This window comes from Bombus huntii, chromosome 8, assembly GCF_024542735.1.
Source record: "Bombus huntii isolate Logan2020A chromosome 8, iyBomHunt1.1, whole genome shotgun sequence".
NCBI lineage: Eukaryota > Metazoa > Arthropoda > Insecta > Hymenoptera > Apidae > Bombus > Bombus huntii.
This window is the reverse complement of record NC_066245.1, coordinates 5247384-5267041: the sequence shown is the minus strand read 5'-3', so window position 1 is coordinate 5267041 and position 19658 is coordinate 5247384. Positions and strand designations below refer to the sequence as shown.

General features: G+C 45.0%; 1 protein-coding gene across 10 annotated transcripts in view; it reads left to right on the top strand.

Moving 5' to 3' along the window:
• Positions 1-19658, top strand: part of LOC126868599 (AF4/FMR2 family member lilli) — a 169548-nt gene that overhangs the window by 116865 nt on the left and 33025 nt on the right. For all 10 annotated transcript variants that reach the window (XM_050624255.1, XM_050624253.1, XM_050624254.1 and 7 more), the window contains 2 exons: positions 1396-1491; positions 3726-3762. In XM_050624255.1, coding sequence (XP_050480212.1) covers positions 1396-1491; positions 3726-3762 — 133 coding nt within the window. The remainder of the gene's footprint in view (positions 1-1395; positions 1492-3725; positions 3763-19658) is intronic.

The window sequence follows — 19658 nt, the reverse complement described above, 5'->3', positions numbered from 1 at the left end:
TCCTAACCGAAACAGGGGAACGACTATTTCGCAGCGTCGATTAACATAATCGTAGAGAGAATTTACGCCTCTCGCTGACGCGTTCTCCTAGCGACCGCGTCTCTCCGCGAACGTTCGTAACAAATGTTATTTACCATGTAAATGCGAAGATAGATATCTACACGTACATCTCGTAAGAACACTTACAGAAGTAACGCAGAAACAATAGTTTTGTATTTCCCAATTTTACAATGTTTAGTTGTCTTCAATATCCTTCTGACGCAAAACTGATGCAATTGTAAATATGCCGCTTTACGCGACAAAAATAGAAACACAACGTGGACTTTCCATTCGATAGGAGGAAATTTGCAATTTTTTCGATTGTTCCACTATCGATGTCAAACAGCGTTATCTGTCCAAGATTCAGATATCGAGATTCGAAGCAAGTTGTAAGCGTAAGATTTGCTGATATAGAAATCGTCAGAATTGATGATATACGTTATCATGTGCAAGTTCGAGTCGTAGAGAAGATGGACATTCTTCTTCGGCTATTTTTCATTAGCATATTATGGGAATAACACGGAAATCCGACTTCCGGGTACCGCGTTGAAATCGTCTCGCGTTCCGATCGAACCTCGTACGAAGAAACAGCACTCGAACCGGTCGAATTTTCACGGCTGCATAATTCGCCGTGTAACGCCGGTAAACAAGCTCTGTCGTTGATCGTAGGAAGAATATAAGCACACCGACGAGAGGCTTTTGTCTCGTCGGTCTTTGTTCGCGTCGACGGATGTCTCGACGGGTCAATGAATCGGTCCCGACGATTCGCCGGTGGAAATGCGTTTCGTTCAGGCCGCGCCATGCCGATGTACCAGACTGCATTGTTCGCGTGTTTGCGACTTCCACTTCATCCTCGTGATGCACGGCGTGCGTATGGACGTTCGTTCGTTCGCTCGCGCGCGCGCACGTGTTCACGAACTCGAAACCACGGCCCACTACGTTAATAGACACGAGTTCCGAGTACCTGGTCGCCGCGGCTGATCATACGCGGAATTCGTGGACCTCGGTCCGCTGCCCATTGACGTAATCGTGGCCCAGATGCGCTCGGTCTTACGCAAAAGTACTCGTTTTCGAGACGTACCACTTGCACAAGCTCACGACCACTGACGCGATGCCGCGATGAAAGGAAAAGGGTCACCTTTTTCGCGGCTCCGACAATGGACGAAAGAAAAGGTGACGTGTTTTCTCTGCATTCGAGTCGGTTTACGTATCTCCCCTCTGCTCTTTCCTCTTTCGTTTCTTCCGAGTATGTACGTGTCGATGTTGAGAATTGTGTTTTGCGGACGAGAGTCGAGGATGAATTACACTCGTGTGTCGGCTTAAATGTTAATCGACGTTCGATCGCTTCTGTTTCAGGAAATGTCCATGCCGCCCACGCCTCTGTCGGCTATCGCCCAGACGCCGAGAAAGGAGCCGGAGTCGAAGTTCATGTTCAATCCTGTGCTAGCAAAGGTGAGCATTAGATTCTGTCTGTTCGCGTAACAAATTTTGGTACGGTATAGATAAACGTTCTTTTTTCCGTTGTTGCGCATCATTAAAGACTATATATACGCGTGCGTAGGTATTGTCGAGACACGTGCTAGTTTCGTACGAAGCATGATAATGAGCGTAAAATATCAAGCAAACGACTAATCGATCAGAGCTTTATATTCATACAGAGTCGCGATCCAATGTGCACACGCGAAAGGCATACGTTTCTGACAACTATTTCGAAGAATCGCAACGATATAATAAATCATTTTTCAATTTAAATCCTAAGATTAAAGAACGAATGAAATGAGAAACTCCAAGAAGCGTACGCGAAATTACTAAATTCAAGATAAACTCGTCTACAGTATGTACAGAGCCAAATAACAAAAAACAGCTCGGTAATGATATGAATATCAAAATTATATAGACAGATATACATAAACAAGAAGAGAATTAATTCTATTATATGAAATTGCGAACATTCTTATTACAGTATTGAATAACGTGCATCTTTAAACTATAATCTGACGTTTCAAGCGTAATAATAATTCTCAAGGATTTCGATAATTTCCCAATGATTTTTCGAGTTTACTTAGATTCTTATGACTTAGGAGCCATGCTGTGTGTACATAGCATGGTATAAAGAGTCGCGTGAAATTGAGCGATCGTGTTCCCGTTGATTACAGAGAAGCCGTGGCAAATCTTAGGACGCGTATCGATCGTGGAAACGTTTCGAATTGTATCGAGCGACCGAGAAGTGTTTCGTGCCACTTGGCACTGTGTCAAGAAGCTCGCGTTCGACCGAGACGGACGCCTTTCGTTGCGGATAAATCGGCTTTCGCGCAACGCCCGTGTGTCCGTTCTAGAAAACGACCGGTGCGGCCTGTTAAACGCGGAATTTCGGATTCCTCGTCGTCCACAGGCCACGCTCGCGGTCGCTGAAAACGCTCGGCGAAGAACGCGCGTCCGATCGATCGATGCCGGCGTTTTCGAGTCGAACAAGCTGTAGCTTTCGTGCCACTTGGCTTCGTGTCAAGAGTTTCGTGCGCTGCCGAATGTCGTTTCGTTTCGTTTCGTCGTTGTCGGCGAGAAGAGAAAAAGAAGAAACGGAGAAAGGAAGGGCGAAAGAGAAGCGCGCGAGAGTCAGCGTGGATAAAGGGGAAAACGAGCCGCGAGATATCAGTAGCTTCTCTGGTGAAAACCGGATTAATTTCTCGAGGCTCGTGTTTTCCTTTTTCCGATGCCGAATAGCGTGGGCGCTCGCGGTTTTCCACGCTGCTGACATTCGTCCGACAGCTATGAGGCGACACGATTAATTGAAATTCGCAAGACCGAAACGGTCAGCCAGCTTTTGCGCGACGAAATTTCCTGACGTATGCCGCGACCAGTTTGCTTCTTGAATTTTATCTCCCACGGAATAGTCGTAAAACATGGCGACGTGCTGAAACCACGTTTACGTTAGGCAACTACAGTTGAGATGATCAGGTCGTTCAACCAAAAATAGAAGAATGGGCTATTTCTGGTTGAACGGCTACAAGCCGTTTCAATTTGGTTGACACTGTGTTTACGCGGTCTGTTACGAACAAGTTAAGATAGATCGAATCGATCGATCGATCAACAGTAGCCCAGTATAAACGAAGTCTTGGCGAAAACATTAAAGCGGTACGTTTTCACGTGGAATATCTTTCACGACGCAAAAATGGAGCGACACGTTAGTCTGTGGTTATACCGGTCAGATTTATCAGCGTTCCGACGAATTCTTCAGATAAAACGAATATACAAATTGTTAGGAGTACAGTAGCAGTTTATGAAAGCAATAATAACGAAACACCCGTAATTTTTTTCTCCAATTATAGTAATAATCTCAACAATCTCGACATTAATATTGTTATCGTATTTTGTTATTTCCATGCTATGATTCGATATATACTTGCTGCAGTTTCCTATCAAGTTCACAAAATCTTGGACGAGTTAGTCTCATTTCGATCTTCGAATCCTTCAAATAGTTTCATTCGTCCGAAAATGTATGCCATAAATATATAATCATCTAATCACGATGTATCCACTGTTGTAACCAAATTCGTTCTAATAGAGTAGAAAATAGTTAAATTCGAATTGTTATTTGACGTGGCAAGTTCGATCGTGAAGTTACGTTTGTAGGTCGCCTTTGCTGTTTGATATTATCAATTTTGAATAATCGTTGTTTTTCGTTGCAGTTGACCGAGGTGACGCCGCAGGAAGCCACGAAGCCTCGTAAGTAAAGTTTCCAGTGTGTGTTGCATGCCTCGTGTTTCGAGCTAATCCCCCGTCGAGTGGAAATGCTCGATGGCGCGATCGAAGACGGCAATCCTGTTACCTGTTCCATTCGAACGCGACTCTAGTTTATCCGATGCGCCGAAAAGCTATCCCATTATGAGACTGACGATAACAAGCCTCTCGGTATTACCAGCTATCCCCTCGTTTGAAATGCTTGAACGGACTACGACGTTTTCTACGCGATTTCGCGTTAGTCAAACACTCTCGATCGTTCCATACGAGATTTTACGTAAAGTAGATTCCGTTTTAAAAGAGCAGCGGTCTGTAAACGGTTGGTCGAGTCTTGCAGAAAAAGTGGCCTTATTTCGGCAACGGCTGTTTAACATTTATGGCCTATTACGTAATTAACTTTGGCGAAACAAGAGATTTTTATTACCGTACGAAACGAGTCTGATTATCCGCGGTGCAGTGCGTGACAACGATGAATGCTCGGAAACGGATATTTCGGAACAGTTTAACTTCGTTTCCCCTGTTCTTCTTTTCCGCTCTTCTTTTCCTTCTTTCTCCTTTTTTTTCTTCTTTGTTAAGTTTATTTACTGTTTTTGCTTTTATACTTTACACGCGATAATGGTCATGACGAAACAGCCGCGGGCTAATTTAATCGTTGCGCGCGGCGTTGTTCGCGAGTCGGTCCTTTTCAACCGACGAATCTCGTATTATTCTTTGCAACGTGAAATATTTTCATAAAACCGCAGGAATTATTTGCGTGACGGCCCCCGTTGGAAACAAAGTAGCACGGCCTATGAAAAACCTGTGGATTCATTGCGATCCGCAAAAAGCCCGAACGTCAATTTGCAGCCGCGTTTCGCAGTCACTGACCTTTTCCATTAACTCACCGTCCGGGGAAATTTATATTTGACTCCGACGGTTTCGTGTACACGGTTATACGCGTTTATATGCGCACGGACGGACAGACGGTGGGAAAATATATATTTTAGCGACGCGCGGAAAATTTACGTTACACCAGCTGATTCGATAAGTGTTTACCTTAAACACCTAGAACTTTTTTAGAGGAACGTAACACAGGTGCTGTGGCTGACTGTCGTGTGATTTATGCTTCATCGTGTATCAGATATAAAATGAAACTGCGTAACATTTTTTTTAATTGGTTCAGTTTTTTCTTCGTTCGTCCATAAATTTTCCCTCGTGGTTGTCGATAGCTGATCGAGTATGAGGCGGAACGAAATTAAATACCGATTGAACCTCATTTAATTTTAAAATATTAAGCTTGATATAATAATTACTATGCGCATAGATGTATACATTACAGACTAAAAATTTTAAACCACGTTTCCGACTACGTTTATTCCAAATCTTTTGTTAACCTTCAATTAATCTGTAATGTTAATCGAAAATCGATATTACGGGGATGGCAAACGCACAATTGGGTTTTGACAATTACTTTCAGTTCGACACATCGTTTACATACAACGATTTCAAAATTTTCTCTCGCGGTATATACGCCATTCGGTCATAACAAACGCATTTTCATGAATGAATAAATCCACCGATAGGCGACGATGACAGTGTGATGGAATATTTCCATGACTCATTGTGTGTTCAGCTATAGCGTTTCGACGAGCGAACAAATTTAGATTTTATTTCAACAATTACAAAATAAAAATCAACTGAAAAAGAGTCGATAGATAGTTGACACACCGCGACAGAAGATCAGCCGAGATGCAAAAAAATATTTGTGAATGGTCACGTTTTACAAATTTACGTTTTACAAATTTCCGGTTTACGTAACCGTCGGTCCGTGAAATGCGAGGCGCGCGCCACAAAATTTTTACCAGATCCCATGTTTGTTCACGAAAATCCAAATATTTAGTTAGCTTTCGGCCTGACTACTCGCACGCTGGCCGACGTCACGGCTTGCCACGCGTATAACGGGGACCATTGTCAAAAATGGAGAATCACGTCGCGCCAGATTGTCCGAGGTCCAGGGCAAAAACCTGTGGATTCATTGATATTCGAATGTTTCTAAACGATGCGCACGCGGACTGGTGGGGGCGTTCAAACTCGAGAGAGGGCGAGGGAACAGCAAGGGATACTGTTTCATGAATTAACCATTCGATGTGGCGGCTCTCCCTTCCGTTTGACGTCGATGCTCGAATATACACTGGCCACTTTGCGACGCCTATTATCGTCGCCGTTACGAACGTGTACGCGCGTGTGTTACACCCCATGTCCCTCGCGGGCCGCGGGCTGAGAATTTGCTTTTCGCTTCGTATATTTGAGTTTGCCTCATCGCGCGCGGCAAACCGATCTCGCGACTTTCACGCATCCCGCGTGTCAAATCTTCGAAAATCAACGCCTCTCGATTCTTCCGCTTTATTCCGTGCGGCATTGAACTAATTAGCGGCTCGATTCTTTCATTGCTAAATTTCGCATTCGTGAAAAATCGCAAATTATTAATATTAATCTCTCTCTCTCTCTCTCGTATAACACCAATGAACTTTTCTTGCATCATTAAGCTAACTAAATTTACCGACTTATTAGTAAATTTTACAAGTCGTTAATTCGAAGTTAATGGTATTAATAAATTCTCTTTCATTAGAGTAACGAGTACGATAAGGAAACAAATGATATTTTACAAGCACATTCTACAAATCACGAGTCTCTTAATAATCTTATATCATGTAATACTATGAAATAGTAAACGAGAAACGTAACCAACGACTCGTAAATCGTTTCTTTAATACCACTATTTGGCGAATTAATGTGCAAAAGGATTCTGCAAGCCACCTGCTCGGATATCTGCATTTCTGCAGAAATATCATTCCAAATCCGCCACTGCTAAGCGACCGCACCGCTGTACCTCGAATGGACGAGAATCGTTTGGATTATCCGGCGGAACGTTAGACTTTTACGGGACGACTGGCAGAATCTAATCTCGGAATCTGCCGCTTCCGGTTTCCCTTTAGCTTCCTAATTTACCTTGGTGGCCGGTATATTTCTCCGCGGCCACTTCCTGCCCTGTCGGCGCAAGCGGCGAAACGCCCACCGACACGGCAGAGAGGTCGGGCCACGTTTAACCTCTTGCCCCGAACGTGCCAGTGGCTTCCTCTTTATCAGGGAGAACGGACTCGAGGACGTCTCGAGCTGATTAAGAGGAGGGAACGCGTTAACCGCGTCGGAATTGTAATGCGCGTGCCTCCAACCGCCTACCAGCGGCACGCTTCCGCGCCGAATTCATCCACCTGTACTCTTCCCCCGCCTATGCCTCTCTCTTCTCTGTATAGGTGTTAACGAGCGAGGGTGTGATCGCGTGACCGACGACCTTTTAGGCAGCGCGCCGCTACGGCTAAAAGGCCCCGGGTTCCTACGTTCATTTTCCACCGTAACGTTTGGCTTTCGATGCAACCCCATGATTCGAGCAAACGCTCGAATTACTCTCGACCACCACCCTCGACCTTTTCGTTTGAATCTCCGTTTTTAAATGTGTAGAGATTTGGAGATACGACAGTGTTTTGCTAACTGGCCAGATGTTAGGTCGAGTAACATAGGGAATCAAATAATGAAACGAAGAGATTAACGGAAAGTGCGAGTCGATCAATTTGGATTTTGAGAGCAGCGATTAATGTTGGAAATTATCAATGTGGTGGATCGTGAATTCGTAATTTCTAATAGAAATTGTATAAGATTGGAAGGCTGTATTTTTTAAAGATTTGTTCGGTTGTAAAGAATACGGACAAACATTTTTTCTCATGTATTAGGTTGTTCGAAAAGTTTCTTTCGCTTTTTGAGGAAATAATAGACGCACAACGTTTTTTGTTTTATTTCATTTTTTTCAAATTACGTACGATCCATTTTGTTCCGTTGAGATAAACATCGCGACATTTCACAGACTTGGTTTCACGTTTGTACGAAGATGCACTGTTGTAAAAAACACGTTTGCAAAAGAAAAACACTTTTCGAACAACCCAATATTATGTATTTTCTTTTCTATATACAATTCATTTTGATTTCTTTGCTACGGGACTTATATCTTGATCGTCGGTAGGTCTGGTGCTAAATAGACGCAACCATCGTATTTTCTGTATGTTGCGTCACGAACTCTTCACCATTTAGACGCGAAAGTACGCGAGTGACAGCTCGTAGAACGAAGGTGAACGTACAACGACAGCTTCTCCTAACAAATAGCCACGCAGCAGCGCCTCGGCTTTTCCTTCTTCAACTACACCTTCAGTCGTGGTCTGGTTGTGCCACGGTGGTTGCTGTCTTCTTCCCTCTTTGTGTAAACCCTCTTTTTCACTCCCTCCCCCGCCTTCCGACGATATTTTTCCTTTTTCGCGCGTCTCCCTCGTTTCCTGGTCCTTCTGCAGGCTCCTCTCTGGCGTTCCTCTTTTCGTCTGCCGCGATACGTCGAGAAGAATAAGCGAGAGAACGACGAGACGAAGTGGTTTCCATGGGAACGAACCGTTCCATGGTTCTATCGTCGGATCGAGACAGGACACTCGCCGATCGACGCCTTTCTTCTGTCTATCGACGTGTCCTAGGTCAAGTAATATCTCGCTGCACTATTGTCAACGCTCGAGAAACGTCGGAACGCTTGGTCCTTCTGTTGCCGTTTCTTCTGCTCGAATAGACCGGTGAATTGTAATCGATGGTATCGATGTCTTGGAAATTTCGTTCAGTCGCGCTCAAACGACGATGTGTATGGTGTGTTATTAAAAGAAGAGAAGGTTGCAGACTTTAAAAGTTTGTTATATTCACAGAAACGAGCAAGAAACGATTAACCGATGATAGGTGGTACAAGTAATCCTTCTGACGTAAAATACAGTTGATTTCGTATGGAAACGAGTGCTTCTTCGGAGAGAATTCTTTAAAGTCAACGCGGCTATTTTTTATCGCCGTGTATATAAATCAAGGAAAAAAGCAAAGAGGTTTGGCGCGAAAACTGCCAATTGCTGGAAAGAAATTTATTAGCGGGGCGGAGTGTTTGAAAGGCGGCGTGCACGGGACTCTCGAGTACTTCGCGAAGTTTTCATTAGTAAGAGCCGATAAACTCGCGAAGACTTTGCCGGCTTGTCCGTGGGATAATCGCAGTAATTATCCATGGACCGATCTGCCTCGAATACCGCGACAGGGAATTTCAAGTTTGCGGTAGTAACTCCGCCAGTACTATCGCCGGTGTACGGCAATTCCCGTGACATTAATTATTGAAATCGCCCCCGGCACTCTTCTCCATTCCGTATTTCTCCGTCTTTCTTTCTCTTCCTCCATTCCTCGTATATATTCTGTCCCTCGATCTCGTCGTCTCTTTCTGCCTGCTTTTTCCTTCTCTGCTCTGTCTCATCTTCGTTGCTCGTTTCGTCCTCGTTTCATCCTCGTTTCATCCTCGTTCTACCCTGGCGACTAGTCTGGTACCCGGTGCGCACCTCTCGCGGCTGTCGTAGCTCTCGGTCTCGTTTTCTAGTTCGAAGGAAGTCCCTTGGGCGAAGTTCGCCGAGAAGCAGACAGAAGCTCCGTCACTTAATATTCAATCGCTCAGCCGTCTTGTCGCCGGTGGATCGCGACGAGAACAAACGAGACCAATAAATTAATATCGCTGATCGAGGTTTTCTTCTCTCTTTCGTTTATCCGTCTCGTTGCTTTCGTCGCTCGCGATACGCTGTCCTCGAATGTACGTAACATCTATTATACATCACCGTGCCGACGTAGAATTTCATTCTTCCGTCGATGAAACTTTAAATCGAAACTCCGGTGCGACGTAAACGGAGGCGAGCTGGGATTCGTCGAATTGGAAAAAATATCGCGTATCTGGCGATTCGATCTCGATCGAGGATAAAGTCGACTTACTCCATTCTGTGTTTTATTACGGTGTTATTTCGAGTTGAGAGTGCGCGCCCTTAGTTGCGCCAAGTGCATGCGATTATTTTATTTCGCGTGCGGTCGCGTGCTCCTGGACTATCTGCCCGTTGCCAGAACGATCGCAATCTAGCCATGTGAAGGCTGCTTAATATTGTGCGTGGAAACTTGCTTTAACGGCATTAAAGCTGTACGATAATGGCCAGCCGCCAGAATCGGCCAGCTCCAACAAATTGAAACGCGTCACGCCAACTGGCCACGTCTTTGGAATCCGATAAACCCTTCGCCGTTTCTTTTCTCCTAATTAAACGCACAATCTCTCTCTGTCTCCTCAGTCTTCTCGACCATTCCTATGCTCGTCGTTTCTCTATCGATGCTCGAGCTGTAAATAGCTCAAATTGCAAATTACGATGCTCGTAAGGGAGCGGAAGTAGCGAGAAGATTGTGAAGCAAGTGGACGAAACACCAAGCTCACCGAACGACTTTATCTCGACTCGAGCACGCGATTACACGGATCGCGTTGATGACAGCTTCTTCGAGTTTGTCTACCGTGGTATCGCGATAATTCTTATCTTGATATAATATATCTTGCACGATCCGACATAATTCTTAACCATTACATCAACGAAGACGCGCCCCTAACAATACCAAGCCGACGACGAAACTCTAACAAGCAACGTAATCCGTTCCGCCGATTCTACGTCCCTCGAAGGAAGTATCGTTGACAGTCACGAGCACGCATCGACGTAATTACGACGGGAGCAAAACAGCTTTCGAGGAAGTTGCACACGCAATCGAGAACTATGAACGGAACTTCGCTCGGTTCTTAATAAAGTCAGGGGTAGAAGAGACATCTCGAGAATCTTGGACGATCGCTAGGGAATCATTAACCGATGACGTTGTTGCTTTGTAGCAGAGAATAGCCGTTAGATGTCCAGCTGCATCGTCCATGTTCCCTGCTTTTTACACGCTCCTTTTTATCGTCATAGCTCGTCACGACACCGGTCTATCCGTTCTTCATGATCGTAAACGCGTAGTTGCTCGCGACAAGATGGCCTCGTAAAGTAAGTATTTATCGATACGCGAGTTTCTGGTAGTTGTGGAAAAAGGTCAGCGTTCTTTTTCTTCCTTTCAGCAGCCTGCTAAGTGCACACGTGCTTCTAAACATTACCTTCGAGTTATATTTTAGAAAAATATCGAAAGAATCGTAAATCCTAGATATTTAAGCAGGATTTTAGAGGATTTATGTCAATAATTTTCATCGTTATTGTCTATAATATTTATGCAGGATTATGAAACAGTTGGCAATGAACCTTGTTATATCGCTACGTGAACATTGCTCCCTGTTAGATGGCACTGTGTGTCCTGTCGAGAAATAATCGCGCGTGTATTCTTGCAATTAGTACGAACTTGTCGGAATGAAAAAGATGGGAATCTCTTTCTATTACTTTCTTAGCGTTTTTATCAGTCTCATCTTATAGCGTATCGCGATGAAAAATACGAGATTTTGCGCGTATGCTTCGATAAAAACGATCATAACGTGTCGCGTTGTGTTCGATCAGTGATAGTAGATTAGATCCTGCGTTCTTTAGTGTCTTATTACCTTCGATACGAATTCATCGCGATAAAAAAATTCCAACTTGGCTCGATTATTCGTTAATAACTAAGTAGAATACTTTGGTGGATCGATGAAAAGGGAACAGATCGGTATAAAGCCACGCGGATACCATGCATCGCGTGTAAACGACGCGATTCGTTGGCGGTTAAATTCGAAAAGTCTATAGAACGAAGGATGACCAGTTGGCGGGCTAATTTATTGGGAAAATGCAGTTTCAGCGAGTGGCACACCTTTGACATTTGCCTGAATCGATACCTGTTGAGCCATTCGTCGGGCGTCGTACGGCCCGCTGGTGCAGCTGGTATTATTACAAGCGGTGTACACGTGTCCACGGGCCCGGTGCGTGTATCATTATGTCAGTTCATGAATATATGCACGCTGTATCTATCTCATGGTCCCGCGAGCGATCGATACCGCGCGTTTTTGCCCCGATTGTCGCTCGATTACTCGTCTCGCCGACGGCTAATCGGGATCGCAATTACGTTTGCCTGCTGCTACCGATAAAGTATCCCCGTGAAATACGGGAGCATAATCGAGCGAATTATTAACCAGCGATTGTAACGAGGAACAATGCGCCAGGTTCGTTTCGCTTTCCATTAATCGAGAGTCGGTTTTATTCGGCTGACCTCGAATAAGAAATGGCAAACGTTCGTAATGTCAATATTCGATTGATGCGGTCAGATCGCTGATTAACGGGTAGTAAATAGATCGCGGACATTTATGCACATTCATATTTCTATGGATACAATCGAAGAACGTAGAGGAAAGACAGCGGATAAATTACGTTTTCTGTCTTTTACCAGGTAGCAATTTGGGGATATAAAATACGTAGTAGAAGCTATGGCGAGAAAAGTAAAAAACAGGAAACAACGACAATTTGACATACACAGCATCGATCGAACAGAGGTATTCGGTCTCTGGTTTATTCAGAACATTCGTCGAATAGTTTTACGAGACGTTGATTGCTGCGAGGTTTATAAAAGACCCGTAATTACAGCAATCAACCATGAGTTTGTTTACTCGTAATTTCCAAATCGGTCTAATTTTTGTCTCGATAATATACATGGTCTACGACGTCGATTCGTCCAAGAATTTAACGACGTGTGTTACTTACACGGTGGAAGCAGGCGCCACTCCGACTAGGCTGGATCGAAAATTGATACACCGTGTGCGCGCTCGTCGAGTCGATTACGAGCGTGTAACAGCCATTACGGTTTAATGCGGGATATTCGATCGACCCGATAAATCTGGCCAGGTGCCACGCAGCTAACACGCGCGTCCACGATAAAAGTGTCGTCGTCGAGGTAATCAGAGACAGATCCTAGAGTGTTATATGAGATTTCTATTTCTAGCAGCGAGAAGAAGTACTCTCCAGTGTCCACGATTTCGTTTACCTCTGCTCCTTGGAGGATCGTCGATCCTACGAGCGGTAGAAGGAAATTCTTTGGGAAACGGCCGCGTGTACTGCAGTTAAGACAGGAGTGAAAGTTGCGATTACGCGTCGATAAACGCGTCCATTCTCGAGAATTCTCCGGTTGGGTCGATTCACGAGGGAACGAGCCGCGAATAAAGTTCGTGACTCGGTCTTGGAATTACTTTCCAAGTCCTCGCTCGCTTCCGAGCGTAAGCGGCGTTAACCAGCGTCGGGACAAACCCTCGTGAAGGGTAGCTTTACGTCGGAGGGGTTGTACACGTGCTGAGCCAAATTAAATATTGAATATCGAGCCCTCTTCCCCACGGCGCTGTCAGTTACCTCTGTATACTATCGAGCGGCTTGACCTACTTGTCCAATTATGCTATACAGTGCGACATGAAGTCGTTAAATCACGAGTTTCGGGCCAGCCGAAAGATACGTCCTCTTGTTATCTCCACTATCGATCGACTTCCGGATTAAGACTAATTCAATGCATCCTTTTCCACGTTTATTCTGTTTTACATTTTTTTCATTTCGTTTGACTTCATCTTCGAGTGAAAAATATATCGCTTTTCGTTTCGCTTATCTTCTCGTTTGATTTCAGGATTGCATATGTACGTGGTTTTGCCGTCTTTTCGAACATTTAAGAGATATCACGAATATTAATTACGTTAAGTTGACGTAACGATTAAGCTAAGTCTATTCGTTTCTTAGACGAAGAGAAACGAATGGGATGTGCATTTCAAAAGGATTATTATCTGCAAATATATCAAATTATTTTCTTCTTTGATTATTTCATATTAAAGGACTTCCTGTTATTCCAATTAACGAATGACGTAAAACTCAGGAAACGAACAGAAATGGGCTTATCGTATCTTTTTCGTGTCTCAATTTATTTTATGGACGGGAAGAAAGCTGTTGAAATAAAAATTAGCGAGAATTTGAATACGCGGTATTTTGAATTCGTAATACTCGAGTCTAAAATGTAACGGAACTCTAGCTTGAAAATTATTGGTCCGCAATCTCGACACGATTCTCCTTAGGATCGTTAAACGACTAAAAGTCGTGGTGAAATCTAGACATATAACCTATCCCGTTTTATACATATTTCATCTATTTTTTTAATAAAAATCACAACGAACGAATCGCGTGTTTTGTTTTCATTCCTCGATTCTCGTGCTTTCTGCGTTCCTTTTTCGGTCCCGTTAGTTAGTCGTTTCTCGTGAAACTATTCGAACGGAATATTGGATTCGCGAGATTAATTCGTCGACGCGAACAAAGGTGGTAGATCGCGTTACGACCGTCGTCGCAGCCTGCAGCGATGGTTATGTCATTGGAACGTTGGCGTATCTCGATCACGGTTAGATCGTGTTTCTGTCACGCTGATGACGTTTGCTAGCGATGCCTGCTAATTTGTAGTGTTTGATCGCGTAACTGCGGGATGACGCGCCTCCAGCGTTACTTCTGCTCATCCGTGTGGACGGATTCTCGGCAAATGATGTCGTCATCTCCTTTGACATTCGCGTATGCCAGTATCACCGTGCTTCTCTTATTAACCGACGGCTTTTCCGCTTAACCATATTCGACTAACACGGCCGTACGATCTACGTATACGGTGTTGCGGATTACTTCGATCGAGTGGAAAAGTTGTTCCTTTGCCTGATTTCTTCGACGAGAGCAAATTGCCAGCGGCGAGCCGAGCCAGACGTTAAAAACTCGAACGTAGACACGCTAGCAAGGAAAAGAGAGTTTATTGTCGACTGGGTTTAAGGGATAAAGAGAGAGAGAGAGAGAGAGAAAGAGAGAGAGAATGAAAGAAGGAGAGAAGGTCCATTTTCCTAATAACGTCGGATTCGGCCTCGACCAAAAGGTTAGGTTCGTCGACTCTCGTTTTCTCCTTTTCTCCGGCGTTCCCGTCTCTTGTTAAGCGCGCCCTTTCGCTAGCCCCGTGACACGAACGCCGCCTTTTCAGCCCCTTCGACCCGTTTCCCGCTGTTCCATCGTCATCCTCTTCAAATTTTCTAAGGTCTTGCGAGAAAAGACTGCGGAGATTCTCGCGACCGCTTTGCTCCCGATAAATTATAAGACTGCGAGCGGTGCGCATAATGCGACCGCGAAAGACGAGACAGAAGCGTTTATACGATATCGATCACGCGGGCTTCGTAGGGTGGCACGCGACGCCTCTCTGAAAGGGGGCCGTTCATTCAGAATGGTAGAAGAAAGGATCGTTAACGATCGCGTGGAGAGGAATACGGAGTCGAAACGAGAAAGAGTTTCGAGGATTTCTTTCTCCTTTTCACAGACCGGTCGGAGAGTGTTGACGATGGCGATGATGGTAAGAGTGCGGGTGGAGGCGAGTGGGAGAGTGGGTGGTGGAATTTATACGCGAAATCCGCGCGGAATTTCATTTCGTCTTTTATCGAGCGCGAGCCACAAGCGGCATCGGCGGCAAAGGAAAAAAGGGAGAACGATTTTGTGCGCGGCAACAGAGAAGAAAGGGTGCGAACAGTGGCGGCAGAAGAGCGTGGAAAAAAGGGTGGCCATAGTCGAAGGGACACGAGAAGAAGAGAGGCGAAGCGAAAGGGGTCGATAACACATATCCATCCTCTACCCTAGCGGCTCTCCTCTGCCTCCTATCTATTCTGCCCGCCAACACCCTCGAATCAGTCTCCGCGCAAGCAAGCAACCAGGCAAGCAAGAGCAGCTCCGAGTTACTTAACGTGATTAAATCCACCTCCACGGCCCTCTACCTCTCGCACCCTCTATGGCCGAACCACGTCGATTCGTCTCCTCCGGTCTTTTCTTCGCCCTATTTATCCTCGTGCTGATCTATTCCTGCGGATTCGATCACGAGCCGTTTACTTGTTCGCGTTTTATTGCTTAAAACGGCCTTCGCGCTCACCTCGAACGTCCCTTTTTCGCTTCTGAATGCACGCGCTCGATCGTTGGCTACTCTTAACCCTGCTAACCTATTCACTGATATTCGAGTGTTCGCCAGGGAGAGAGAGAGTCGTCGCATCCATCGCTATTTCAAAAGGATGCACTCGTTCTCTCGCGGCCACCGCCAAAGGAATACCGGCGTCACGGTTCTCCACCGATCGACCGCCACGCTTTTCCTTCTTTCACCGTAATACATCGATTCCTGCATCCTTTTTTATTCTACCTGAATCGATCGTTCTCTGAAAAGAGCCCTTCAGACAAAAGTCGAGGTATTGTACGATCGTTTCAATTGAAAAGTTCAACGACACTTTTCGCGCCCGAATCGTATCCTTCTAAAACTTAATCGCTGTCTCGATGATTCGAGCACCTATTCGAACGACGTAAGAAATGGCGTGAAAGGGAGCCACTTCCGTCAAGAAAAGACTTCTTCTCGAGATCTATATATAGTTTGGTGAGCCAACGAAAATGGTGAATCACGTTTTTCGTATGAAACACAGTCGCGTTCGGGTCCCACCTTCGACGCATAATCATCGGCGGTACGTCACGATTCAATAATAGCTTTGGAAACGAATAATGCAGCGGTGTTTTCCATTCGATCGAGTATATATATTCTTCTGACCAGTTGGTTTATTTACAATTGTGATTTAGTGGGCTCCGTAGGATTTTAATTCGCTGTGCAATGTATCTGGAGCGTTCGCGCGCTCCTTTTCTCCGTGGAGAAACGAACGTGCGAACAGGGGAGGGGCCACTTCCGGAAGGAAGAGGTTACCAGGCCGATACGCTTGGCCGAAGCGTCTCGACGCATGGTGTATGTTGCGTCACGTCGACGAAGTCGATGACCCACCTCCGTCTCTTCCTCTTCTACCTTCTCTTTCTCCCTTCTCCTTTCCTTTCCTGTACGAATCCATCGGAGAAGACTGCACACGAGACCAGAACACATGCATCGCGCCACGGAAACGGACGTCTGCGACTTTCTCGTGCGTAATCGTGGGTCATACGGATCTGCCCTTTCGCCGCTAATTCGATATTTGTCGCGCGATACTCTCGAAAGCCAAGCCGATTAATCCCGTCCCCCTTAAATTTTTCAATCTTTTTATCTGAATATGTGATTGGTGTTTAACTGAAAAGAATAAATCAAAGAACAGAGGAAAAAGATGAATCATTTTCTTGTACAATTCCATAAACAATCGTAAATACCAAAGTAAATGATACAAAATATATAAAGCAACGTCGTTCTTTTCGACTTTTCAACGATTGATGAGTATAATTCCTGGATTCGTATATTCGAATATTTCGTCTATCAATTTCTAGCATTCGAAGCACAGTGGTAAAAATTGTCGGTGACAGAAATCGTCTCCTACATCCGATAAAGTTTCGACAACGAATGGCACGCTTGGAACGAAGGTAGTTAACTAACTGTCTGTGGATCGTCTTCTTTGTCGCTTTGGGCCGGCTCGATTCAAGCGTCTTCAGTTTATCGAATGAATTTTTTTTTTGCTCAGGAAGAATTGTCATGCGTCGAGAAGTTAATTAAGAGCGAGCGAGACTGAGAGAAGGAAACGAGAGAGGGCGAGCGCTCCTCTCCTTTTCTTTCGTCTTAATTGGAGGGCTCTTTTAGCAATTAGAACGCGAAGGGAATTCTTTTCTCTTAATAATTCGCCGTTACGAAGATATAAACGAACCTTTCAAGAACATCCCGCGGAACCCTTCCTCACCCGTGGCTGTTGGCCTCTTGCTTTCTGTATTTTCGCCGCGGTTCTTGGCATTCAGGCAAGGTTTGCCGGCAACCGGCGCTGCCTAAGCCCACAAAATTTATTTTATATCCCCAGTTTTAGGTGAATAGGGACGAGCCATTGAGATCCTTTCTGCTTCTTCGAGCCGTTGCGCTCGTTTCTCGTTCGCCGCGGTATGCTGTCTACGGGAAGGATTTTCCTTGGGAAATCTTATATGAAAAGATGCGCGCGGAGAGTTTGGGAAGGGGGAAAGGGAGGGCAGGACGAGCAAGAGATGTTCACCCTTTGCCGGCGATCTGACCCGAGCCGGGCTGGTTATTCATAAGGCAGATATCGAGCCAGCTCTCGAATGCAAATCGAGCGGAAGTCAACGATGAGTCGAAACGACGAGCATCTTCGTTTTTCTCATCGTCGACCGTCGTCGATGGAGATTTATAGAAAAAAAGAAAAGGGGAAGGAAAAAAAAACGACGGAGAAAGAGAAAAAGAAAAATAGGAAAGGGGAACGAAACGAAGTAGAGAATAGGAAGGAAATGCAAAACGGCTCGATTAAAACTCTTCAGGCTCGTTTAATCTTTCCCCCTTCGCTTAGCTTATGATTCCTCCTGATGGTCGTTCGGTTTGCCTTTCAGCCAATCGGCCAATTCTATGGTGAGACGCGAATATATGCGCAAAAGTTACGATGGAATTTCAATGGCGAGTTACGGATCATTGGTACGCGTTTCCCATGACGAAGGCTCCAGGACTTGGAAATAACTTCATTCAGACCTCAAGTTCACATTCGCTTTTATTGGAATATATCGGGTTCATTGAAAAGTTTATAGCAAAATCGAGAAAGAATTTACAGTTTATCTTTGCAGAAATAGTATTTCGTCGAATAGAACGAGTTTCGATAAATTTGTTGTCCCGTTTGGTCAATTTCTTCGTGCAGCTTTTACAGTTTTCTAGAATATTTGATATCTTGCCATTAAACAAATTTTATAACAGTTGCGATAGATTCCATCAGAACTAGGAGAATTTAAATGTAACGTTCGGTAATTAATTAAAAAAAACTTTCTCGTCCTTGCTATCAAATCGATGATCTACGGGCGCTTAATTCGAACACGGGTCACGGATCGGCTTTTGACGCCAATCTCGTATCGCGATATCAAAGAAGCGGACACGCGACGGGTTCGCGTGTGCCCGTTGAATCGCGGCACGAGGATAGAACACAGGAGAGAAAAAGGTAGAAAGCGGAGACGCCACGGAAGCGTACGACCTTCGGCGTGGTATCGATTAAGCGCGGGTTAAGCTCAATGCCAAACCAAAAGCAATCCGGCGATCCGGCCGCAGCTTGGCGTGCCATCAATCCGTGTGCGAACACTCGCGTCGACGTGCTTCTTTAATTTATTCGACTTGGAGCCACGGCTCTCGAACCAGGGGACTCCGAGCAAACTTCTACAAACTCTTTGTACAGAACTTTTCACTCCGTCGAGGCTCTTCTTCCCCGTCTTTTCTCAGATTTCGAACGAGGGAAATCCCGCTCTCTGATTTACACGAGGTGTCTTAATTTACGTAAGTGCAGTCCTTCGAATATCTGTTCGTCCGAAATTTAATTAAATCCGTCGAGATCCTTAGATTTGCAACTACATTTCCAAGAACAATTTACACTACATTCTGAATGGTTACGTTAACCCCATTATGTGGATTATAATCTAATATCGCCGGCTGTATTACCCCTTCGATTGGATTTGCTCGGATGATTAGCAATTGCTGGTCAATCGAGCGCGCACGCGGTCGAAATCAATATATTATTAGGTCAACGATCCATTCAGTCCCAAGCAAATAAATAAACGAACTCGAAGGTGGACGCGAGCGTTAAGATCGATCGAATTGGTTCCGTAGGCGTGTATGTATATGATTGAGGAAGGGGGGGATGCATTATTTTTTTACCTGGCTGCCCCGTGGAACGCACGGCTTGATGGAACGGCGTATTCGATAATACATCATTCGGTTGACCCAGTTCCGTGATATCGAGTCTCGAAGTGGCGGAGCGTGGCGGTCACCGAGACCCGTTGGTTAGTGGTTGGCGCGGTAAACGGGGGTAAAATAGTGGCCGAACAGCCAGCAAACGGAGGCATTGACGTGTGTCGAATACGAGTTTATTAACCGAACAGGACGCCGAGTCAACTTTCGTGGAGTCCTTTGGCATGAGTCGACTTTTCTCCTAGTATCCTGTAATGGATATATGTAAGTATGCGTGATCTTGGTAATAGTATGGCGCGTAGTCACGGTTGTATCTAGGTGCACGTGTTCGTGTAAATTTGTATTTTTAT